Source organism: Hypanus sabinus, chromosome 1 (genome assembly GCF_030144855.1).
Source record: "Hypanus sabinus isolate sHypSab1 chromosome 1, sHypSab1.hap1, whole genome shotgun sequence".
NCBI classification, from domain to species: Eukaryota; Metazoa; Chordata; class Chondrichthyes; order Myliobatiformes; family Dasyatidae; genus Hypanus; species Hypanus sabinus.
In genome coordinates, this window is record NC_082706.1 from 104431904 (window position 1) to 104456648 (window position 24745).

General features: G+C 41.1%; 1 protein-coding gene across 1 annotated transcript in view; it reads left to right on the forward strand.

Moving 5' to 3' along the window:
* The window catches only part of LOC132396041 (eukaryotic translation initiation factor 3 subunit E-A), a 165102-nt gene extending 147494 nt beyond the window's left edge, over positions 1 to 17608 (forward strand). Inside the window, exons 12-13 of the mRNA XM_059973374.1 lie at positions 7239 to 7373; positions 17417 to 17608. Of these exons, the coding sequence (XP_059829357.1) occupies positions 7239 to 7373; positions 17417 to 17455 (174 nt within the window). The 3' untranslated portion in view covers positions 17456 to 17608. The remainder of the gene's footprint in view (positions 1 to 7238; positions 7374 to 17416) is intronic.
* Positions 17609 to 24745: the final 7137 nt, after the last annotated feature.

Below are 24745 nucleotides of genomic sequence, written 5' to 3' on the forward strand. Positions count from 1 at the left end.
AATGTAATGGGATTCTTGCTGAAGGAAGAACACTTAAACACAAGAGCCACAGAAGGCAGGAAGTCCTGGTGGTTATCCGCTTCATCTCAACTTCCCATTTCCATTCTGACATGTCTGTGCATCTCCTCCTTTGCTGCATGACAAAGCCAAACTCAGTTTGGAGGAGAGCAACATGTCATATTTCATCTGAATAGCCTCCAATCTAATGGCTGAACATCCATTTCTCTTGACTTCTGGTCTAGCCCCCACCCCATCCCTTTCCATTCCCCATTCTGGTTACCCTCTCACCCTTCTGTTCACCAGCCCATCATTTCCCTGAAAGAATACAGACTCTTGACTTCACTGTCTGCCTGCACAGCACTTTTCTCAGTAATATTTTATTGTGCATTTTGTTATTGTTTTCCCTTGTACTATCTCAATGCAGTGATGTGATTAAATAATCTGTATGGTTGGGGTGCAAAACAGTTCTTCACTACCATAGTACATGTGACATTAAAAAATCAAATTTTATGAAATAATAGAATGTAAAAAATGAAAAGTAAGTGAATTGATAATCAACATGGACTCCAAAAGAAAACTTGTGCGTGATGAATCTTTTTGGAGAGTTGTGGGAATTGGGTAATGCAGTAGATATAATATATTGAGAGTTTTAATATAAAAGACAAAAGCTCAGAAAATGTGGATCAGGGAATGAGCAGCAGAATACTGGATGGCTTCAGGGCAGAGAGTGGCAGAGAAGGATGCTCAACAGCTGTGGCAAGGTTTGAATGTGATTATCTCTTGCAAAGTGATACCAAGCGACATAAGTGACAACAAGGCTTCGCTCCCAGATGAGTTTAATGTCTTCTGTGCTCACTTTGACCATCCAAACATGGTAGAAACTTCATGAACTCCCACAGCCCACAATGACCCCATGATTTCAGTCTCTGAAGCCGACTTGAGAACATCCTTCAAGAGGGTGAACTCACAGAAAGCATCCCGCCCAGATGGGGTACCTAGCCGAGTGCTGGAGTTCTGTGCTGATTAACTGGCTGGAGTGTTCACCAATAACTCTAACCTCTCATGTAGGCAGTCTGAGATACCCACCTGCTTCAAGCAGTTTTCACTTATACAGTACCAGTGCCTAAGAAAAATGTGGTAATGACTATCGTCTAGTAGCACTTATCTCCTCTATGATGAAGTGCTTTCAGAGGTTGGTGATGAAACATACCAATTCCTGCCTGAGAATCTGCTCCAATTTGCCCACCATCACAACAGTTTCACAGCAGATGCCATTTGTTCACTCAACCCTAGAACACCTGAACATCAGGGTGCTCTGTATAGACCAGCTCAACATTCAGTACAATTATCCCCTCAAAACTAATCAGTAAGCTTCAAAACCTTAGCCTCAGTACTTCCTTGTGCATCTGGATCCTCGATTTCCTCACTTGCAGTCAGTTTGGATTGGCAACAACGTCTCCTCCACAAGCTCCATTAGTTCAGATACACCACAAGGCTGTGTGCTTCGTTCTCTGCTCTACTCGATTTACTCTTATGACTGTGTGGCACAGTTCCAGTACCATGTTTAAGTTTGCCCACGACACCACTGTCATTGGCCAAATCCAAGGCGATGGGAGGGAGATTGAAAATTTGGCTGAGTGGTGTCACCCAATATCTGCAAGACCCAGGAGCTGACTATTGAACTCAGGAGGAGGAAGCCAGAAGTCCATGAGCCAGTCCTCATTGGGAGATCAGAGGTGGAGAACATCAGCAACTTTAAAGTCTTCATTGTTAACATTTCAGAGGATCTGTCCCGGGCCCAGCACGTAAGTGCCATTACAAAGAAAGCACATCAGCACCTCTACTTCCTTAGAAGTTTGTGAAGATGTCATGCCAAGTCTAAAACTTTGAGAAACTTTGATAGATATGTGGTGGAGAGTATATTAACAGGTTGTATCATGGCCTGGTATGGAAATACCAATGCCCTTGGGTGGAAAATCCTACAAAAAGTAATGGTTACAGCCCAGGTAAAGCCCTCCATATCATTGAGCACATATACTCGGAGTGCTGTCGCAGGAAAGCAGCATCCACCAACCAAGCATCCATCATCAAGAACCTCTCTTCTCACTACTGTCATCAGAAAGAAGGCACAGGAACCTTAAAACCCACACCTTCAGGTTCAGGAACAGTTATTACCCCTCAACCATTAGACTTTTGAACTAACGGAGATAACTTCACTCAAATTCAGTTGCCCTATCACTGAACTGTTCGCACAGCCTATGGGCTCACTTTCAAGGACTCTTCATCTCATGGTTCTCAATACTTATTGCTTATTTGTTTGTTATTTTTCTTTCTTTTTGGGTTTGCACAGCTTGCTGTCTTTTACACATTTGTCTGTATTCTTTCACTGATTCTATTGTGTTTCTTGGATTTACTGTGTATGCCTGATAGAAAACAAATTTCAGGGTTGTATATGGTGACATATATGTACTTTGATAATAAACTAACTTTGAACTTTGAGAGTGGAAGTAAAGGGTAGCTACCATATTGGAAGGAAATGGGTACTGATGTTCACAAGGTTGAGCACTTATACCATTTATATTCACAATTTAAAGAGATTTCAGTCACATAGATGTGGGCACCCTGTTTCTACCCTGCTCTTTAGTGCTGTCTCTTGTGTAGTTTACACATCATCCCTGTTTCAGATTCAAGTTCAAGTTTAATTGTCATTCAACCATACATGAATAACCGTACAGCCAAATAAAAGTGTTACTCCAGGACCAAGGTGCAAAACACAGTAGAGTCATACACAGCAAAGGCACCTGTAGCACATATAATATAGCAAGTACAGATATCAGTAAAATAAATCACACAAAAAACAATATAGTCCAAAACAGTGAGTCCATGAATGTTGCAGCAATCTGCAATCAAACACAATACAGCTTCTCTTTTGCTGAGGGAACACTGGGGGCATCACTGACTCTCGCTTGGATGCTGTGCCACACTGCTTCCGATGAAGTGCACCAACCCCAACACCTCTGTACTGGGCAGCTGTGACACCACAGCTTGAGGCCCAATCCTCACTACAATCGTGGCCACACAGCTCACCTACCATCTGCCCCCCTCACAACCAAACCCCCCCCCCCCCCCACCCACTGGGGTGTTTTCTCCCACATCCCAAAGATGCAGGTGGGCAGTAAACACAAAGCAAATCAGAGTTCATAAGCATGCAGGAGAATAAGTTGCAGAGGAATGCAGAAGGAAGGGCAAGTGGGACTGATGGGATTACTCTGTTGACATTATTGGATAAAAGAGACTAAGTAATCCCCTATGTTGTTACACATAAGTTAAAAAGGCAGTTTTAAACATTTAGGATTCAAGTTTCAGAATCCCAAAGCTTGCAGGTAATATTAGATTGGAAGTGGTGATTGGGCTTTCAGAGGCACTCTTAAGCACTACTGCGGCATATTAAACAACATGCCAAATGAGCAATTAATTACCAAGTGAAGTTCCACACAGCTAATTGTGAAGAGATACTTTTTGGTGGAAGGAATAAGGAGTTCACTTTAGTTGGAAACTTTGAATCTACAGTACACGGGCTAGAAGAACAATGAGATCTTGGACTTCAGCAGTCATTAAAAGCTGCACCACAGATTAGCAAGGCCATATAAAATGCAAACCAAGACCAGGATTTATTTCTAGATGTGTTAGCTTGCATGGGGTAGTTATGATCAAAGCTGTATTCAGCTTTGGATTAGTCCAGGGCTCAGCAACCTTTTTTGCACCGTGGACCGGTTTAATATTGACAGTATTCTTGCGGACCAGCCGACGGGGTGGTGGTGGGGGGGCAGGTGTTAATTACAACTGGAATATAGGTGATAAGTTAACTGTAAATCACTTACAAGTGACTAATACACTCAATTTTGTTTCTAAAAGGGTTTATCTAACGAATTTAATATTAAACACACAGCACATATTTTCCTTGCATGAATATAGTGATAAGTCAATTAAAACTCATTTAGAAGTCAATAGCATCATAACATTTTAAGTAACGTTTGGATATTAAACACAGCGCATATTTTCCTCCATATGAACATATAAAATCATTGCAACACACCAATATTGGTGTATCAGTGGGAGCCCTGGGCTTGTTTCCCTGCAACAAGACGGTCCCATCGAGTGGTGATGGGAGACAGCAATACTCAAAGGGGGTTCCATATGTTCAGTCTATTCCACAATTTAGTTTTTGTTGCATTCATTGCAGAAAACCCCACTTTGCAGAGATATGATGTTAGGAATGGAAGCAACGTTTTGAGTGCTTTCGTGGCTATCTCAGGATATTCAGCCTTGACTTTGATCCAGAATGCCGGCTGAGATGTTATGTCAAACATACTTCTCAGCCCATCATCATTTGCAAGCTCAAGGAGTTGATCTTCTTCCCGTGCTGACTGGATGATTCACCGGGGTCACAAATGGGTCACGGACCCATTCCTTTGCACGTCTTGGGTCATTGGCGGTTGGGAAGTAATGCTCGAATTCTGTCGACAGCAAAGCTAGGTGATCGCGCACCAGCTGTGAGAAGGATGGTGCAGCCTCAGTCTCTCCCAAAATCCCAGCTAATGTTGGGAACATATCAAATATGCCGTTGTCCACTCGCTGTCCCCCCACGGTTCCAGTTTGGCTTTGAAAGCAGACATTTTTATCTGCCAGCTTGAAGACAACGTAACTCAATATGCTCAAGTGACATTTTTCAACCAGCCAGCATTTCCCTGTGTATGACACAGTGTGTAGACTGGCATTCAGGAGCAACCTCTTTGACACAGGCAGTGAAACCAGACAGCTGTCCAGTCATAGCTGCAGCCCTGTCTGTGCATATTCCAACACAGAATGACCAGTCCAGTTTGCCTGACATGTAGTCATTCAAAGACTTGAATAGTTCTGCCTCAGTTGTGTTAGTTGGCAGCAGTAATACACACAACATATCCTCGTGCACATCGTCTTGAAATATATATCGCACATAAACCAGGAAGCAGTATTGCCTTGTTGTCGACATCGGTAGACTCATTGACCTGGATAGCATACCATGGCGACTTGTTAAGCCATTCCAACAGCTGTGCTTCGATGTCCTCTGCTATGTCATCAATTCTCCTTGAAACTGTGTTAGCTGAAAGAGAAACTTGTGCCATCTTGTTAGCTGCAGCTTCTCCCAACAGTTCACGGCACGTGTCCTTGGCAGCAGGCAGAATCAATTCTTCACCAACAGTGAAGGGCTTCTTAGCCTTAGCAATACAGCTGGCCACTAAGTACGACGCTGTCAGCAGCAGCGTTTGTGGAGCTGGTGGCTCTCAGCACTTGCTTCTGTTCTGCTTGCTCATGTTTTTTCCGCTCAAAAAACTTAACGGGTTTGTCTTTAAGTGCAGGGTGCTGAAGCAGTTTTGAGGGCTTCATTGTGTCATTTGACAGCTTGTGTCCACATATCTCACACAGGGGGCTTGGAGCATGTAAGTCACTGGTCGCATTAAAGCCATATTTTATGTATGACTCGTCGTACTTTCTGTTGAAGGAAGCATTCTTTTTTTTGCAGTCTTGGCCTCAGCTGTCTCTGTGTTATCATCATCGTTAGGCCTTTTATGTCCCTACCACCTCTTCCAAAGAAACTCTCAAGCGACATTTGTTTTTCACTCATCGGGTAGTTGTAGGGTAATGACTGACTGATGACCTCACGTGCGTTTTAAGTTCAACAGTGGGCATGACAGGGAATGATGAAAGGTGCAGCTGTCTCGTATCATTTCATACAGCCAAATCATATAGTTTCCTCGTGGCCCGGTAGCACATGCTTTGGGGACCACTGGGTTAGACCACGATTAGAGCATTTACTATTGTTTAGGTCAGCAAATTATTCACTAGAGAGAGCATAGAGATGATTTATAATGTAGATGGCAGAAATGCAGGATATAAACATTCGGAAAGGATGAACAGATTGGGCTACTTTTGAAAAAGCCAGTTAGAGGAGCGACCATTGAAGACGGAAGATTCTAATAAAACGGGTGTAGAGATAATGTTTGCATCTGCTTGCCAAAGCATAATTAAAGTTTTTCAGTGTAAATTGTCACCATAAATCCAACAAGGAATTCAGTATAAACTCTCCATTTGAGCAATGATGATAATGTGGGGTTTGCTCTCACAAGGAATAGTTACGGGAGACCAGGTAAGTAAATGAGAGGGGGTGGGGGAGGAAGGCAGTGCTGATAGATTTTGATAAGAGAGATTGGAAGGGACATGAATGGAGTGTTACGTGGACTGTTTGGGTTCAGTCGTCGTATTTGTTGCTGTATATATTATGTACAGTTTCCCAGGTTGGTGACTGGTGTTGTAATGAACAGATGATTTTGACTGATGTTAAAGCTGACTTTTTCCTAGAGCCCTGATTAAGCTGGAGGAGGTTAACATTTCAGAGCTGAATACCTCTTGCATATCTTATGCAAATTTATTTTTTTTGTAAGTTGAATATTCATATTCAGCTAACCATATCCAGTGGTTGATAAGCTGACAGCTTTTTGTAATGAGAGTCTTTACAGTGTCCGCTTTTGTTAAACCTCAACTCACTAGAAAATTCAAGAAGGCCAAACAAACAAATATTGTCAGGCACTTTTCTTGTGAACTAATAAATAGGAAATCTGCAACAGCTGTTTTTGCCTGTTTAGGTTTTGATGAAGTAGTTGTCTTGTGTTAACACCGGTTGCATGATTTCTCAGAGTTGCCCTCCAGCTGAGCTGTTACTCCAATTGTAATTCATTGTATGTACTTTTGCCAATTGAAGAATGAGTTCATTTTAACCCTAGAAGGATTTTAGTTCAGGAATGCCACCACTTATACTTGACGAGCTTTTCTAAGTGCTGCAGCTCTGATGTTGAGTGAAGCTCAATAACCTTGCTGCATTAAAACTGGTATAATTCAGGATTGAATGTTGGTGAGATAATGTGACTCATGGGCTCATATTAAGTATTGAAAGGATACAGCTGTCCTCTGTAATGTTGTGTGGAAGACCATGAGTGACCATCACCATCTTCAACAATCTCTGCTTTAAATGGAGAAAATATCAAATAAGTGTTGGTAACCTGAGAATTTCCCATTCTTTCTTAATTATTTACATTGCTCAATAAACTTTGATTTATTTTAGTCCACTGACTGCAAGTTACAGATGTGTGCAATTCATTGAAATTTTCCAGTGGTTGAGGTAACTATTTCTTTGTTTGTAGGGACATGTCGTCATGGGAAACAATGCTGTTTCACCATACCAACAGGTTATTGAGAAAACAAAAAGCCTCTCTTTTCGGAGTCAGATGTTGGCTATGAACATTGAGAAAAAGATGAATCAAAACAACAGGACTGAGGTGAGCAATGTGAACTGCTGTGGTCTTACAGGGTCTCTGTAAGAGTTAGAATGTTCAGAGCCATGCAGTGTTAGACTAGGTTTGATTAATTATTCATTATTAAACCTAATCTGTAAGCCAGTTCTTTAATATTAATTTAGCATTTTAAGTTGATATAATGTAGTTATCATTAGCTCTACAGCACAAAACAGAAGTTTTAAATGGCAAATGATGTGTAATTAAGTGACCCATAGTCACTACAACTTCAGATTGAATTGAGTCTCTTTGAAATTAGAGCAAAGGTAATGAAGAAGAAATTGCAACAACATAATTTTTGCATTTATAAATGGCACTAAATTAAATTTATTTTAGCAAAGACTTGTACAACAAAGTTCTTCATCCCATTGAGGCTATACTGATCATCATGCAGCTACTTAAGCTAATCTTGTGTCAATCTCATCTTATTCATTTCACATTCATATTATTACCCCCTATCGCTGCTACTCACCTGCACAATGGAGCAATTTATAGTGTCCTTGTTTGGGATGTGGGAGGAATCTGAAGCACCTGGAACCATGGGAAGAACATGTAAACTCCATGCAGCCCGCACCAGAGGTCAGGATTGAACCTGAATCATCAGAGCTGCAGGGCAGCAACTCGCCTCGTTGCTCCATGCAGCTGCCCTTATTATTGTTTATTAAAAACAGACTTGCCAATACAGCTGAAAGCTTGTACTGACTTCATTCCATTTAAAAAGTCCCTAGTTAAATCAACATGAGATCCACACAGTTTCATCGCAAGATCCATTGTGAGAGCCAAATAAAATGGGGATTGAAAAGGTATATTTTTCTAGTTAACAAGTGATGACCTAATGTCAGTAAGTAATGACCTAATCTTCCCTCACTACAAGTTCTCAAGAAATTTCTTTCCAGTGAGTATTGTCTCCTTCCCACTAGTTTACATTTCCATTTGGTATTTCATGCACAGCTTTTATATAGTTTGTTCAGAAAATAATGTAATAGGAAACAATTTTATTGTAACACATTTTATCTTAAACTGAATCTTAGGCATTCATCATAATGTTCCCTTCTCCATAGTCAGCTTGGCAAAAATGCAAAGTCTTCTAGGGTCTGTGGGTGCTGTACTGTGGAAAAACTTCGACATTGATTTGTGTAAAATATATCAGTGTCTTACTTTTTTTTAACCCATATTTGAATAACACATCAAATTGGGAGCCGGTCATTTCTCCTGTGCCCCCAATCAGAAAAATTACCTTGCTTCCCATTTTTATTTGGCTTTGCAAAGGAGCTGTGTAAATTTCTTGCACTGATTTATCTAGGGATTTTTCAGATGGGTTGAAATCAGTACATCCTTCAGCCATGTTGATGGTTATTCCATGATATGTCTGTTTTTAATAACTAATATCAAAACTGAACTTCATAGTTACATAAGGTTAAATTTAGTGTGATTATAAAATGCAAAATTAAGTAAGTGACTATAGAAAAAAACATCTGTAGGCTGCTTTGGGGAATTAGTGAAAACGTCTTGTGTAGCTTGAATAGTAAGTGTTAAAAGGGAACTTTGGAAACAAGTACTGTGTGTACATTTGTTCTACATGGTTTTAATAAAAACATTAATATCTCCGATCTGTTCATCACCAGAGCTGAATCCACATGCAACTTTGTTTAGCTATTCTGGTGGGTGGTGGCAAAATTACATGCCATGAAGATAGGGGATTGGTCATGAGTGATTAAACATTGGTGTCAGACTGCTGTTTTCTTTTTCATTGTTCTTGATCCTGACTGAAATATGTAGTTGGGATGGGGGACTTTGGGGGGGTTGGGTTAGAGGAGGAAGCATGTGAACAAGCTGTGCAGTCAACAAAACAACGTCCAGCTGTGCCGAGGATTACTCTATGCCACGTATTTTCGCAGTACAGCCCAAGTGGGCATGCTCAGTTCATTGTCCAAGTTGCTTGTGCTGCAGCCTTCCTCCTTTCTTCATTCTCCACCAGCCAATGAAAGGCTGTGATCTGGAAAGAAGGAAATATTTGTAGGATACTAAATCTGTTATTGAATCTGTAGGATTTCCGCCAGTTCTTCTGAATTCTTTCCTTGGTCAGTGCATCATGCTTGCAGCTTATTTTTTCAAATTTGAGAAAATTTCTGTTGTTTGCACAACCATCTACACCAGCAATCATGTGGATAATATTTTGTGCCTTATTTATTGAGAAGAGTTAAACATTTTTGACAGTGCTTTGCTGTTTTAAACTGTAGGTTATTTTGAATCCTGTCTTTGCAAACTGTTAGGTAAGTATTAGTCCAGAGAGGTTTTTTCCTGAAATAATAATCCATGTTCAATATGTGTCAAAGAAAAGAACAGGATGTCTCTATTTTATTTCCCTGGTATAATGAAGGGATCTTGTGAGCTGCTTCTCTAGAAGTTAGCTAAATTAACACTAAGTATCTTTAAGTTCTAAAAGAGCACTTCAGTTCCATTTTTCTAATAATCCTTCAGATTAGCTAGGTCTATGACTGGTGGGATAGAATTGATTTTAACTACTCTGCCAGATTAAGATAACAAATATCCTTCTGCTTTTATGTCATTTGTGGAAATAATTAGTTTTGTTCAACTTCTAAGCTGAACAAAAATTGCTAAAGAGTTTTTAGTAAAGGAAGTGACTAGCACCAAACAAATTCAGGCAACTTCAGAATTTTAATTTTAGAACTACTAATTAAAGAAAGAGGGGAAAAATCCCAGTGATCCTAGTATTGGAACTCAGTCTCTCCTTTAAAGATCAAGCAGAAAAGCACTGCCAAACCTCTGTAGCTGCCAGAATAGAGTGTTTTTTTTTGTTGTAACATTTGTCATTGATGGTGCATGCACGTTGGTCCAGAATGGTCTTGCTAAATAACATGCATTTCATGTTTCACTTTGTGCTTCTTAATGTATATAAAGAAACTCATGTCCCCTCCGAAGTACAAGTCATTCTCCCAGTTACCCTGACCAATATTTAAGACAATAACTCACAGGAACAGAATTAGACCAGTCAGCCCATTGAGTCTGCACCTCCATCTCTTCATGGCTGATTCCGGATCTCACTCAACCCATATACCTGCATCCTCACCATATCCTTTGATGCCCTGACTAGTCAGGAAACTCAGCTTCCATCTTAAATATACCCACAGACTTGGCCTCCACCACAGTCTGTAGTAAAGCATTCCATAGATTCACCACTCTCTGGCTAAAAGTATTCCTCTGTACCTCTATATTAAAAGGTCATTCCTCAATTTTGAGGCTGTGCCCTCTAGTTCAGGTAGTTCAGGCTATCCTCACCATAGGAAACATCCACGTCACACCCACCCTATCTAGTCCTTTCAACACTCGGTAGGTTTCAATAAGATTCCTCTCCCCCTCTGGACTCTCTCCAATGACAGCACATCCTTTCTGAGATACGAGGCCCAAAACTGTTCATAATACTCCAAGTGCGGCCTGACTACTTACTGTCTTATAAAGCTTCAGTGTTATCTCCTTGCTTTTATATTCTATTCTCCTTGAGATAAATGCCAACATTGCATTTGCCTTCTTTACCACTGGCTCAACCTGTAAATTAACCTTCTGGAAGTCTTGCTTGAGAACTGCTAAGTCCCTCTGCACCTCTGATGTTTGAACCTTCTCCCATTTAGATAATACTCCACATTATTGTTCCTTTTATTAAAATGCATTATCATACATTACCCACAGTTTTCCATCTTTTTTTGCCCATTCTTCCAGTTTCTCTAAGTCCTGCTGCAATCTGCCCCTCCACCTATCTTTGTATCATCCACAAACTTTACCACAATGCCATCAATTCCATTATCCAAATCATTGACAAGCAATTTGAAAAGAAGCAGTCCCAATACTGACCCCACTCATCACCGGCAGCCAAACAGAAAAGGCCCCTTTTATTCCCACTCACTGCTTCCTGCTCGTCAGCCATTCCCCTATCCATGCCAGTATTTTTCTTATAGTGCCATAGGATTTTATCTTGTTAAGGTAAGTGTTAAGACATATACGTGGAGAGGTAGTGTGGAAAACCTAAAGTTCCTTGGAGTTATGTTGTCAAAACAGCTGACATGAACCACCAACACATCGCTGACATGGATCACCAACACCTCGCTGACATGGACCACCGACACCTCGCTGACATGGACCACCGACACCTCGCTGCTTGTAAAAGAGGCAGAACACAGACTCTTCTTCCTCAGAAAGCTGAAACAGGCCAAACTCCCACAAAAGCTGTTGCTTAACTTCTACAGAAGCACTATTGAAACCATCCTGACTAATAGTGCCACAGTGTGGTATGCCAACTGCACAGCCACTGAGTGACAAGACCTGCATCGTGTGGTGGAGGCAGCCCAGCAAATTGTCAGGATGGCGCTCCCAGGACTGGACACCAACTATTCCAGCAGACTCAGGAGAAAAGCAATCAGCATAACCAGAGACACCACACACCCCGGCCACTCCCTGTTTGACCCGCTGCTGTCCAGCAAGAGGTTCAGGACACTAAAAGCCAGAACAATGATTGAAATTGTGAGCACACACATGCACACACAAGGACTCGAATACTTGCACTAACAGCACTTTGTACATTACTGTGATATTCTGGTGCTGCTGCAACTTATTTTCTGTGTCTTATCTATTTAATACTGTTTTTCTATTACTGTCTTGTTTTTATCTACCGCTTTGTTTGATTGCCTGAGAGGAAGCCAAACAGAGTCTCATTGTATCTATGTATAATGACAATAAAGATCATTCATTCATTCATTCAAGCAGCTTCATGTGTGGGCCATTATCAATTGCCTTCTAAAAATCCAAGTAAATGACATCCACTGCCTCTCCTTTGCCCACCCTGCTTGTTACTTTCTCGAAGAACTCTTAACAGATTTGTCAGATTTCCCTTTACAGAAACCATGCTGTCTTTGACTTATTTTATCATTAGTCTCTAAGTACCCAAAACCTCATCCTTAATAATAGACTCCCAATATTTTCCCAACCACTGAGGTTCGGCTAACTGGCCTATAATTTCTTTTGCCTTCCTCCCTTTTTAAGAGTGGATTGACATTTCCAGTCTTCCTGTTCTTTGGGACCATGCCAGAATAAAGTGATTCTTGAAAGATCATGACCAATGCATCTGTTATCTCTTTAGCAACCTCTCTCAGGACTCTGGGATGTAGTCCATCTGGTCCAGGTGACTTATCCACCTGAAGACCTTTCAGTTTGTCTAGCACTTTTTTCTTTGTAATAGCAATGGTACTCACTCCTGCTCCCTGACACTCATGGACCTCTGGCATACTTTCAGTGTCTTCCATAGTGAAGACGGATGCAAGTACACATTAAGTTAATCTGCCATTTCTTTGTCCCCCAGTACTACCTCACCAGCATAATGTTCCAGTGGCCCAATATCAACTATCACCTCCCTTTTTATATAACTGAAAAAACTTTTGGTATCATGCTTTATATTATTGGCGAGTTTGCCCTCATATTTCATCTTTTCCCTTCTTAGATCTTTTTTAGTTGCCTATTGTTGGATTTTAAAATGTTCCCAAACATCCAACTTCCCACTCACTTTTGCTACCTTATATGCCCTTTCCTTGGCTTTTATGCAATCCTTAACTTCCATTGTCAGCCACAGATGTGTACCCTGCCATTTGAGAACTTCTTCATCTGTGGAACATATCTATTCTTCGCCTTGTGAACTATTCTCAGAAACATCAGTTGTCTCTGTTCTGCTGTCATCCCTGCCAGTATCCTCCTCCGTTCCACCTGGGAACCATGCTCCCTCATGCTTCTCTAATTCCTTATATTCCATTAAAATACTGATACATGTGACTTGTGCTTCTCCCTCTCAAATTGCCCTCTGAATTCAATCATATTATAATCACTGTCTCCTAAGGGCAGTAAGCTCCATAATAAGATCTGGGTTGTTACATGACTGCCAAACTAAGATAACCTTTCCCCAAGTGGGCTCAAGCACAAGCTGCTCTGAAAAGCTATCTCATAGGCATTCAACAAATTCCCTCTGTTGCAATGTGACATTATCCTTATTACATGCCTTTTCCAGCTTCCTTTGCTTTCTCATCCCCACATCGTGGCTACTGTTTGGAGGCCCATATGTGATTTGCATAATTTTTTTTACTCTTGCTTTTTCTTAACTCCACCCACAAAGATTCACCATTCTCTGACCCTATGTCACCTCTTTCTGAAGATGTAAATCCATCTCTTACCAACAGAACCACACCACTGCCTATGCCTTCCTGCCTGTCCTTCTGATACAAAGTATATCCTTTGATGTGAAGCTTCCAACTATGGCTTTCTTTTTGCTATGACTCAGTCATACCGACCAGTCTCTAATTGCGCCATAAGTTCGCCCACTTTATTCGAGTACAGCACCTTTAGTCCTGCATTCTTCGCCCTTTTGAATTTTGCCTCTGTGGTACAATTTAACTTAACTTTTTGCTCTGTCTATATTTGTATCCTATCACTGGCTTGTCCTTCCATATTCATGTTATTTTTATTATCGTCTATTTGTAAACCTGGTTCATCATCAGCTCTATCCTGCTGGTTCCTATTCCCCTGCCATATTTGTTTAAACCACTCCCAACAGCCCACAAGAATATTGGTCCCCCTCCGATTCAAGTGCAACCCGTCTTCTTTGTAGAGGTTCCACCTGCCCCAGAAGAGGTCCCAATTAACCAGAAATCTTAATCCCTGACCTGTGCTCCCAATTCTTCAGCCACATATTTATCCGCCACCTCATTCTATTCCTAGCCTCACTGTCACGTGGCACAGGCAGCAATTCCAAGATTACTACCCTTGAGCTTCTGCTTCTCAGCTTTCTTCCTAACTCCCTGCATTCTGTTTTCAGGGCCTCCTCCCTTTTTCGACCTATGTCCTTGGTACTAATATGTACCATGACTTCTGGCTGTTCACCCTCTCTTTACAGGATATTGTGAATGCATTCAGAAACATTGCGCCCTGGCTCCTGGGAGGCATACTACCATCCATGTTTCTTTTTCGCATCCACAGAGTCATCTGTCTATCCCCCTAACTATGGTGTCCCCTATTACTGCTGCCATTCTCTTCAGTTCCCTACCCTTCTGAGCCACAGGGGTAGACTCAGTGCTAGAGACACTGCCCAGTTACATCCCCCAGGTAGGTTGTTTCCCCCTCTCCCCAACTGTATTCAAAATACTTCACCTTGCCTCCACTAATATTAAATGATCTCTCCTTTTTACATGCTGCTTTCAGGCGCTTGCTACGCAGAGGATTCTTTCCACTTCCTACTTTTCATTAATGCTCTTCAAAATATTTCCTAGTGATCAAATGCTTTCAGTTATCCTAAATAGGGAAGTTCTTTATCCTTCCTTGCAGATATGTAGTCCATGTATCTACTGGATTTTTGTTGACTTGCTATCAAGTTGTATTTAAAGCTGCCTGAATGTTGACAGACACAAGAAAGAGACCTGCCAGATTTTGTTCCTCCGCTCTACCCTCTACCTCCCCCCAACCCCCCGCCGATCTTTGACACTGGCTTGCTTCTTTCTAGTTGTAATGAAGGGTCTTGATCTGAAACCTCAACTATCCATTTCCCTTCATAGATGCTGCCTGACTGAGTTCCTGCAGCATTTTGCATGTTGCTCCTGAACATTTGACACTGTCAGTGATGACATGACTGCAGTGCTCCTGCAGTTGGCTGAGCCATTCTCATTATTTTTGTGGGGATACCAAGACCTTTCTGCATGTTGGAAATTCTGCTGAATGGTGCAGATGATTTTGGTTTAACAGATCAAGCTTCTGATATGTGAAGTATTACTGTCATTCATTTGGGGTGTGACAAGTCAGTGTTCAGAATAGCATTGACTCAAGTGTACTGGAGCAGATAAGACAGTTTGAGTTTAAGTTATTGTTAACGTGAAGGTAGATACATAAGAATTTCTTCACAACTAACTTGGTGCTTAGAACTAAGTTGGCATATTTTTGGAAATACTCATGTAATATCTAAATATTTAAATAAAAGAAGATGATAAAAGATTTGTCATATGTATATCAAAACACAGTGAAATATGTTGTTTGTATAAAATCAAGTCAGCGAGGATTGTGCTGGGCAGTCTGCAAATGTCACTGTGCTTCCTGTGCCAAGGTAACATGCCCACAATTTACTAATCCTAACCTGTTCATCTTGGGAATGTGGGAGGAAACCAGAGCAGCCAGAGAAATCCACATGCTCAAGGGAAAACTCCTTACAGACAGCGGCAGGAATTGAACTCTGTTCTTACAGGTGATGCTGTAATATCATTATGCTAACTGCTACATAGAGTATCTGAAATTCTCAATACTTATTTCAGTGAGTCTCCTTTTTGATTGATTTCTGTCCATGTTGGAGATGGATAATAATATAACTTTTGTTTTATCCCCTATTTTTAAGTGTTTGTACACAGCATTTATGTTATGCCGACTATCCCTTGTAGCATTTCTGTTGAGCATCTGTGTTTTCATTGGCATAACTGGGTACTTTGTCAGTAGAGCTTCAGGGACCATGCTGCATGATGTAGAGATGGGAAATAATATACCAGTGACTTTTTTTTTCCATTTTTAAAGAGATCAGAATCAAGTTGAATATCACTGACGTAATAGTACTGTGCAAAAGTCTTAGGCACCCTAGATTTTATAAATTTTGTTTTAGATGTTTATTGTTTGTCTTCTACATTAATGTGTCAGTAGAAAAGAATGGATTTTAGATCTCAACTTTCTTTTTCCAAAAGATTAAACATTGGAGATTTTTTTGTATTTCATTAAAGAAAGTAATATATTAAGTAATAGGCCACTTTTCAAATGAAAACTTGATTTCTTCGCAGGTATCTAGACCTGTGCAGGATTAAACAATATAACAAACAGGTGCTGATTAATAACATAATGAGTTGAATGAACTAAACTCAAGAATTCTTATACCATGGCAAGAGTGAGCATAGCAAAAAGACACAAGGTGGTCATTCTGCATCAGCAAGGTCTCTCCCAAGCAGAAATGTTGTAGCAGACGGTTTAAGATGTGCTGTCCAAGCTCTTCTGAAGATGCACAAGCTGACAACCCTTCTAAATCCAAAGAAGTTCAGCACTGCTATCAACTCTGAATTCACAGAAACCACGGTGACCAAAGAACACCCTCTATAGTACGGAGAAGTCTAGTCAAAAATGGTCTTAATGGAAAAGTTGCTGTGAGAACCATTCCTTCAAAGTGGAAACAAAATCAAGATACTCACCTATGCACAAAAACACAAGGACTGGTTTGCTGAACGATGGCAGCAAGTGAACTGATGAGTCAAAATTTGAAAATTTTGGCTCAAACAGGAAGCAGTTTATCCATAGAAGAGCTGAAGAAAAACTATCCAGAAAAATTTGGGAATTAGAAGCATTATAAAAACAGAGAAGGTGGATAGGGTTAAAATCTTTTCTTAGATGCTGTCTTTCCTGTCGAATACCTCCAGCACTGTGTGTGTTGCTCAGATTTCCAACATCTGCAGATTTTTTTCTTGTTTGTGATGGGGTTAAAATCAGCCATGATTGCAGTGAAGGTTAGAATGAGAGGCTGAGTGACCTCCTATTTTCTTGGTGAAGCAGTTATGGTTTCCTGATGTGGTTGGTACATATTGATCATGCCCAGCCTTCTCTCTACGGCAGCCTTTGGTTTTTTTTTGGAAAATTGGTATTTGTTGCCATTCTAGGAGAGGAACATTACGTCATGCATTCAATTGTTATCAAAATGATGTGTCACACTTCAGGAACTTAATTGTTTAGGGATATTTGCTGTTTGGACTATATTAATGGTATTTGAACCAATGAGTGTAATAAATGTTCAGTTTAAATCAATACAGATTTCCTTATTTAGCAAATGTGAACTAGTTATGTTATAGTGTGGTCTGATTAACTGAATGCATTTACAGTTTAAGGTGCCAAGGTGTAGCATGTGCTAAGTAAATCTTCCTGTGCTTTGTCTTAATGAATATGATCTTGTTCTTGTTCTGCAGGCTCCCAACTGGACTACTACAGACTCTGGCTTTTACTGAAAATAAATGCTGAATAATATACAAATTGAAGATCAGACCAGTCCTGGTTTACCAGACCAAATGAAGTTCATCTTTGCAATAATCCATTTTTAATATCTTTGTCACATTTTGAAAATTGTGTTTATGGGTCAAATAAAATGTGATTTTAAAATATTTGCAACTATTTTTGTGTGAGGTTTATTTGTGGTTGTTAATAGTAATTTATTAATACATCAGGAAATTGCTTTGATGTTATTCTGAATGTTCTGCAGGAGGAAGCTGATTGTAAATGGTGAAGCATTGTGCCCTGTCATGACTTAAAGTTTGTAAATGCCGCTGGATGCAGAGGCTGAAATCACAAGGCCAAAACGGTTCAAGAATTCACATGGTGCTTACTTTCAGCAGGTAGTGTAAACTTAACAGATGTGTATGACACAAAGCTTGGGGGGGTGTTGTGGATAATCTGGGTTGTCAGAGGTTACAGCAGGACAGCGATAGGATGCAGAACTGGGCTGAGAAGTGGCAGATGGACTTCAACCCAAATAAGTGTGAAGTGGTTCATTTTGGTAGGTCAAATTTGAAGACAGAGTATAATATAAATGGTAAAACTCTTGACAGTGTGGAGGATCTGAGAGATCTTGGGGTCCATGTCGATAAGACATTCAAAGCTGCTGCTCAGGTTAACAGTGTTATTAAGAAGGCATATGGTCTGTTGGCGTTTATCAACCATGGGTTTGAGTTTGAGAGCTGTGAGAAAATGCTACAGCTATATAAGACCTTGGTCAGACCCCACTTGGAGTACTTTGTTCAGTTCTGGTCACCTCACTACAGGAAGGATGTGGATACTATAGAGAGAGTGCAGAGGAGGTTCACAGAGACGTTGCCTGGATTGGAGGGTGTACCTTATGAGAATAAGTTGAGTGAACTTGGCCTTTTCTCCTTGGAGCAGCAGAGGATGAGAGGTGACCTGATTAGGGGCATTGATTGTGTGGACAGTCAGAGGCTTTTTCTCAGGCCTGAAATGGCTAACAGAAGGGGCATAGTTTTAAGGTGCTTGGAAATGGGTACCGAGGGGATGTCAGGGGTAAGTTTTTCACACAGGGAGCGGTGGGTGTGTGGAATGCCTTGCCATCAGCGGTGGTGGAAGCAGATACAATAGGGTCTTTTAAGAGCCTCTTAGGTACATGGCACTTGGAAAAATAGAGGTCTATGTGCTAGGGAAATTCTCGGCAGTCTCCGGAGTAACTTACATGGTTGGCACAACATTGTGGGCCAAAGTGCCTGTAATGTGCTGTAAATTTCTATGTTCTATGATACAGATTTCTCTATTCGGCTGTGTGGAATTCACATCACTGTTGTATGCATCTGGTGATAAAGTGGGAGCTGGCCTGGCATTCTCTTGGCTATCTTCCTCAAAGTAGTCTCTCTCACTTTTCCAACAGCCCAAATATTGCCCACGATGAAACCCTGATAGAAAACAACAAAATGCTGCAGATACTCAGTGGCAGCACCTGTGAAGACACAGTTCAGATCGATAGCCCTTCAGGTGAACCGTTAAACCTGTTTCTCTCCACACTCGCTGCCTGACATATTGAGTATTTCTAGCATTTTCATTTTACTGTTTTGTTTGAAAATGGTTCACTGGGTAGAATTCCTCTAGTTCATTGGGCAGTTCAGGGAGATGAACAAGATTTCTAAATGATAGACCAAGATCAGTTTGGAATCATTTCTTAAGAGGAACTGTTTCTCCTTAAACAGTTGACCCTTTCAGCTAGACATTGATGAACCAAGGCATCTTCTGACCGTCTCTAAGCTGTCACAACTTTGGATTTGGAAACTGCTGGTGGAGAAGGTTTGTTGAGTCACATTATGTGTTGCACCTTGTTGATGGAGTGGGTCTATGTTCATGGAAGTGGCTGCACCAATCATATGGGCTACTTGGCACTGGATGGTGATGACCTTGTGTGGAGAGAATCTATTGACTTGTAGGTTATGGATGGTGGAGCCACTTGTTGCAGGGTGCCCAGCTTCTGATCCACTCTCTGCACCACTATGTGGCTGATCCAGTTATAATGACAGGCTTTAGGATGTTAATTCCATGATGACATACACTGAATACCAGAAGAGACAGTCGAGCACTTGTTGGAAGTAGTCATTGTGTGTCCCATAAATCAGACAGGGATGGACCATGTTATTCACTAGCTCTGTCTGTGAGTAAGACCCTCTCATCAGTGTTGCCGGATCTCTAGGCAGAATCCGCCGTTCTTCTGTATTGCGGAGGGAAATTTATAAAATTGTTGGGTCTAGAATACCATGCTGAAAAATTCCAGTTGTGAGGTCCTGGGGCTGTGCTTTGTGTGGGGTGCTCTGCAGGGGGTGTGGAGCTTACATTGGCTTCCGCTGATTTAAGTTTCATTGGAGCTGTCTGGTGCCCCAAGCACTGCTGGGGCAAGGTTCCAATTTATAATCCATCCTATGCATTACAAGTCCTCAGAAATAACCAATAAGGCACAGTGGCACTCAACAAATGTCTAAGAAGCATTTAGACAGGCACATGCATAGTTAGAGAATGGAGGAGTATGGGCCTCGTGTGGATGCTGTGCCATTTAAATTGTCGGTTTAGTTAGCATAGACATTGTGGGCTGAAAGGCTTACTCTGATGCAGTAATGTTCTCTATGTTTTTATTAATTGTATCTGTTTATAGGATCCTGCTTTGTAAAGGTTGGTCACTGTTTCCTGCATCTCCAAATTCTAAACAGAATTCATTGGCTGTTGCATGTTTTGAGGTTCTGCTCTCTCCCCATCTCAACTGTTGGCCCTTTATATTTAGATATTTTACAGCAAGAAAGGTTTGATTTTATTCATTACCAAAGCTTCATTAACATCATGCTAGTGATTTTTAGGTGTGGATGCACAGGAAGCCATTCAGCTGACCTGCACTGAGTTTTCCAATTAGTCCCACTCAACTTCTTTCCCATAAACAGGTTTTTCCTTCTCAGTGTTCATCCAATTCCCTTCTGGAAGATACTGGTGACTCTGCTGCCTTTAACCCTTCTGCTAAAGCATCCCACATCACAATACTCACTGTGTAAAAGCATCATCTATTGCCTACTCACCTAGACAAGGATCCATTCCATTTATCATAATCATTGTCTTTTGGGTATTCTTGCCCTCCTGCAGTTTCACTAGCCCTTGTTAAGTTGCATCCAAGCTTCCCTTCTTTAGGATCTAGTTTATTACCACTGTCTTGTACAATCTGAAATTAGTGTTTTGCTGCAATAGTACAGTGCTAAATACATAAAATTACTATAAATTACAAAAAAGTGGAATAATGGCTTAGTGTTCTTGAACTTTTCAGAAATATGATGGTGAGGACCAGTGAGTAGAAGCTTTTTCTGAATGATTGAGTGTGTGCCTTTGTGGTCCTGCACCAACTCTTTGATGTAAGTAAGAAGAAGAGGGTATGGCCAAATGGTTAAGGCCATTAACAATGGATGTTACCTTCCTGAGGCCACTGCCTGTTGAAAATTACCTCGATGGCGGGGAGGATTGTGTCCATGTTGGAGATGCTGAGTCTACAACCCTCTGCAGCTTTTTGCAATCCTGTGCATCTCTGCTTCCATACCAGGCTATGATGCAACCAGTCAGAACCTCCACTGTACATCTATAGAAATTTGTCTTTGGTGACATACCAAGTATTAATATCAGATTTAATATCACTGGCATATGTCATGATATCTGTTGTTATGCAGCAGCAGTACATTGCAATGCATAATAAAAATTGATATATATATACCTTTGTAGTTGAATAAGTAGTGCAAAAAGAGAAAAAAACAGTGAAGTGGTGTTCACGGGTTCAATGGCCATTCAGAAAAATGATGCAGTTCCTGAATCGTTGAGTGTGTGTCATGAGGCTCCTGTACCACATCCCTGATGGTACCAATAAGAAGAGGGTATGTCCTAGATGGTGGGGGTCCTTAATGATGGAATGCTGCCTTTTTGAGGCATTGTTTCTTGAAGATGTCCTGGGTGCTGGGAAGGCTAGTGCCCATAATGGATCTGACTGCATTCTCAAATTTCTACAGCTTATTTCAATCCTGTGCCAGTGGCTCCACAGTATTTGCAGGTATCTTTGGTGACAGTCCAAATCTCCTCAAACTCCTAATGAAATAAGCTGCTGTAATGCTGTCATGCCTTTTTTGTTGAGCCCAGAATAGATCCTTAGAAATTATGACACCCAGGAGCTTGAAATTGCTCATCTTTTCCACTTCTGATCTCTATGAGGACAAGTGTGTGTTCCCTTGTCTTACCCTTTCTGAAGTCCACAGTCAATCCTTTGGTCTTACTGATGTTGAATGCAAGGTTCTTGCTCGACACCACAACCAGCTGATCTATCTCACTCACCATCTGAAATTCTGCCAACAATAGCTATGTCATACACAAATTTATAGATATGCACAGACTGTGGTCTTCCAGTGAGGAAGTCAAGGGTCTGGTTGCAGAGGGAGGTACAAAGGACCAGGCTTTGGAGCTTTTTAAACTGTAGGAATGACAGTTAAATGCTCTGTAGTCAATAAACAGCAGCCTGACGTCAGTATTAGTATCCTCAAACTCCTAATGAAGTAGAACCACTGGTGTGCCATTTTTGTGACTGCATCGATATGTTCGTTCAGGAGAGATCCTGAGATATTGACACTAGGAACTTAAAGTGGCTCACCATTTTCATCACTGACCCCTCAATAAGGACCGGTGTGTGTTCTCCAACAAATACTTCCTGAATCCACAGTCAATTCTTTGGTCTTGCTGACATTGAGTCTAAGATTATTGTTGTGACACCAGTGAATTAACAATCTATCGCTCCTGTATGCCTCCTCATTGCCATCTGAGATTTTATCAACAAGAGTGCTAACTTTTGAATTTATAAATGGCAATTGAACTGTGCCTAGCCACAGTTCTGGGTGTAAAGAGAGTAGTGCCATGAGTCAAGCACATATCCTTGAAATTATCAGAAGGAGATGTTATCACTGATCCAGACTGACTGGTCTGATAAAGTCAAGAAACCGGTTGGAGAGAGAGGCACAGAGGTTGTTGATTAATACTGAGGCGATAATGGTATTGAATGCTGAGCTGCAGTCAAACAGCAACCTGATATGTTTTACAGTTGGCTGTGGGACTGTTTAGAACTCCTCTTAACCTTCTCAGCTTTGGGAGGGTTACCCACTTTGTACACTATTATTATCAGAGGGTAATTAAATCTAAAAGCAAAATGCTGCAGATGACGGAAAGCAGAAATAAAATCATTGCAGGGAACTCTCAGGCAGCAGCTGTAGAAAGGGAAGCAGGGCCATAAGGAGGGCTGAGCTGGGGTAAAGGGTCAAGGTGTAGTAGATGCTTGGAAATTAATCCGTTTTGTTTAAGCTTCACTTGGATCAGGTCCTGAGACCAACTCTTAAGAAAGATGATGGGGCTCTGGAAAATGGAGAGGTTTACCTTGGGAGTCCCAGAAAACAGGGACTGTAGCTGGAGAAGCCAGGGTAGATTTTGGAGCAGAGGGGAAGGAAATTTAAAGGAAGCAATGGTTTTGGTAGTCATTGACAACCTATGTCTAATGTTGGAGGACATTGATCAAAGAATATTGCTGATGAAAATGAAGAAAGGAGGAGAGAGTATTGTGATCTGGGAACTGCTCAGCTGGAACTTTGAATAGGGAAACTGGATAAATGCATGAAGCATGTGCAGGGAAGGTGGAGTTAATTGGAGCATTCTTTCAATGGACTAGCACAGGTCTAATGGTTTGTGCAGTAAGGTTTATTGAATTGTTGTTTTATGATAACTAATGCAGTGAATGAAATACCTTAAGCACATTGAGGGTATGTGCAGTACTGTGGTGAGGAGATGAGAGGTTTCATCTTTGGAAGCATTTATTTCAAAGCTGCCTTCTGTTTTATTTTTGTGACAGTTCACCCACACGGAAGGGCAAGTCTGTAGCCCTGAATGAAGGTTCCGTGTGACACAGATGTAGCGTGGGGTAATCAAAGCTCTTGATGTGAGTATTTCACACTCCCAGCCATAAGCTATGGCACGAATTGAACAGATTGGGAGGTTTATAAATACATATGTACAGCATCAATTGACAGTTTGATAGTGAGACTCAGGAAGAGAATTACTCGACCACATGTTCACAGACCTGATCTAAATCTGTCAGCAGGGACACTTCAATGCAATGCCATGAAGCAGAGTATCAGCTCAATGACAGTGTTCTCTGATAATCAGAACATGCAAAGTGAACACTACTGTGCACTTGGCAATCCTTGGACTGATGTTGAGAAGCCTGTGCCCAGACAAGGACTTTTCTGTCCTTCAACTTGGAGGGGCTGGTGAGGAAACACTGGAATGGGATTGGGGTGTGACAGAATTTCAAGTGGCCTTGTGACCAGATTGAAAAATACAGGAATGTCTGATCTAAAGGACCAGCAGATTTGCCTGGATGCTGACATGATGGGCACCTAACAGGTGGTCAGGAAGGGTAGGCTATGTTGTGAGAGAAATCAATAATTGAACACCCATCATTAGCTCAGTGACCAGATACCTACACTTTAACATACTGAAAAGAAGCTCTGTTAGCCTACCTTTCCTGGGATCTTCCATAATTAATTATGTGAGCATATGAGTGTCTGAAATCTCCTATCCAATGAGATTGTGTCCACTTCCCTTCTGAACGTTAGCACAGATCATTACCCACTGTATACCTGAGTACTGGGCTCAGTCCTTCAACCTTCAGCAGCATGGCCTCTACTTCCTTCTCAACTGGTGTAGGGCACTCAGCAGATGAGACAAGATTTGACAACCAGTATAAAAGTTTTACAGCCTTCACCCAGATTAGCTCTTTGCTTCCCTTTTAATGCTCCATATGAGGGTCCAACATTCAGGGAATCCACCGTTCAGGGAAACCTTACCTCTTTATGCTCCCCTGGGTGTGTATCTTTCAGGAGCCATTGTAACATCCCCCAAGATTGAGAGGGCAGTCACTGCTCAGAAAGTAAACTATTCACTCCTTTTGGAAGTTTTCATGTTTTATCGTTTTACAACATTGAATCACAGTGGATTTAATTTGGCTTTTTTTTACACTGATCAAAGAAAAAAACTTTTTCATGTCAAAGTGAAAACAGATCTCTACAAAGTGAGCTAACTTAATTAAAAATACCAGTAACTAAATAATTGCTTAAATATTTGCCCTCTTTAATATGACACACCAATAATCACTAGTGCAGCCAATTGGTTTTAGAAGTCACATAATTGGTTAAATGGAG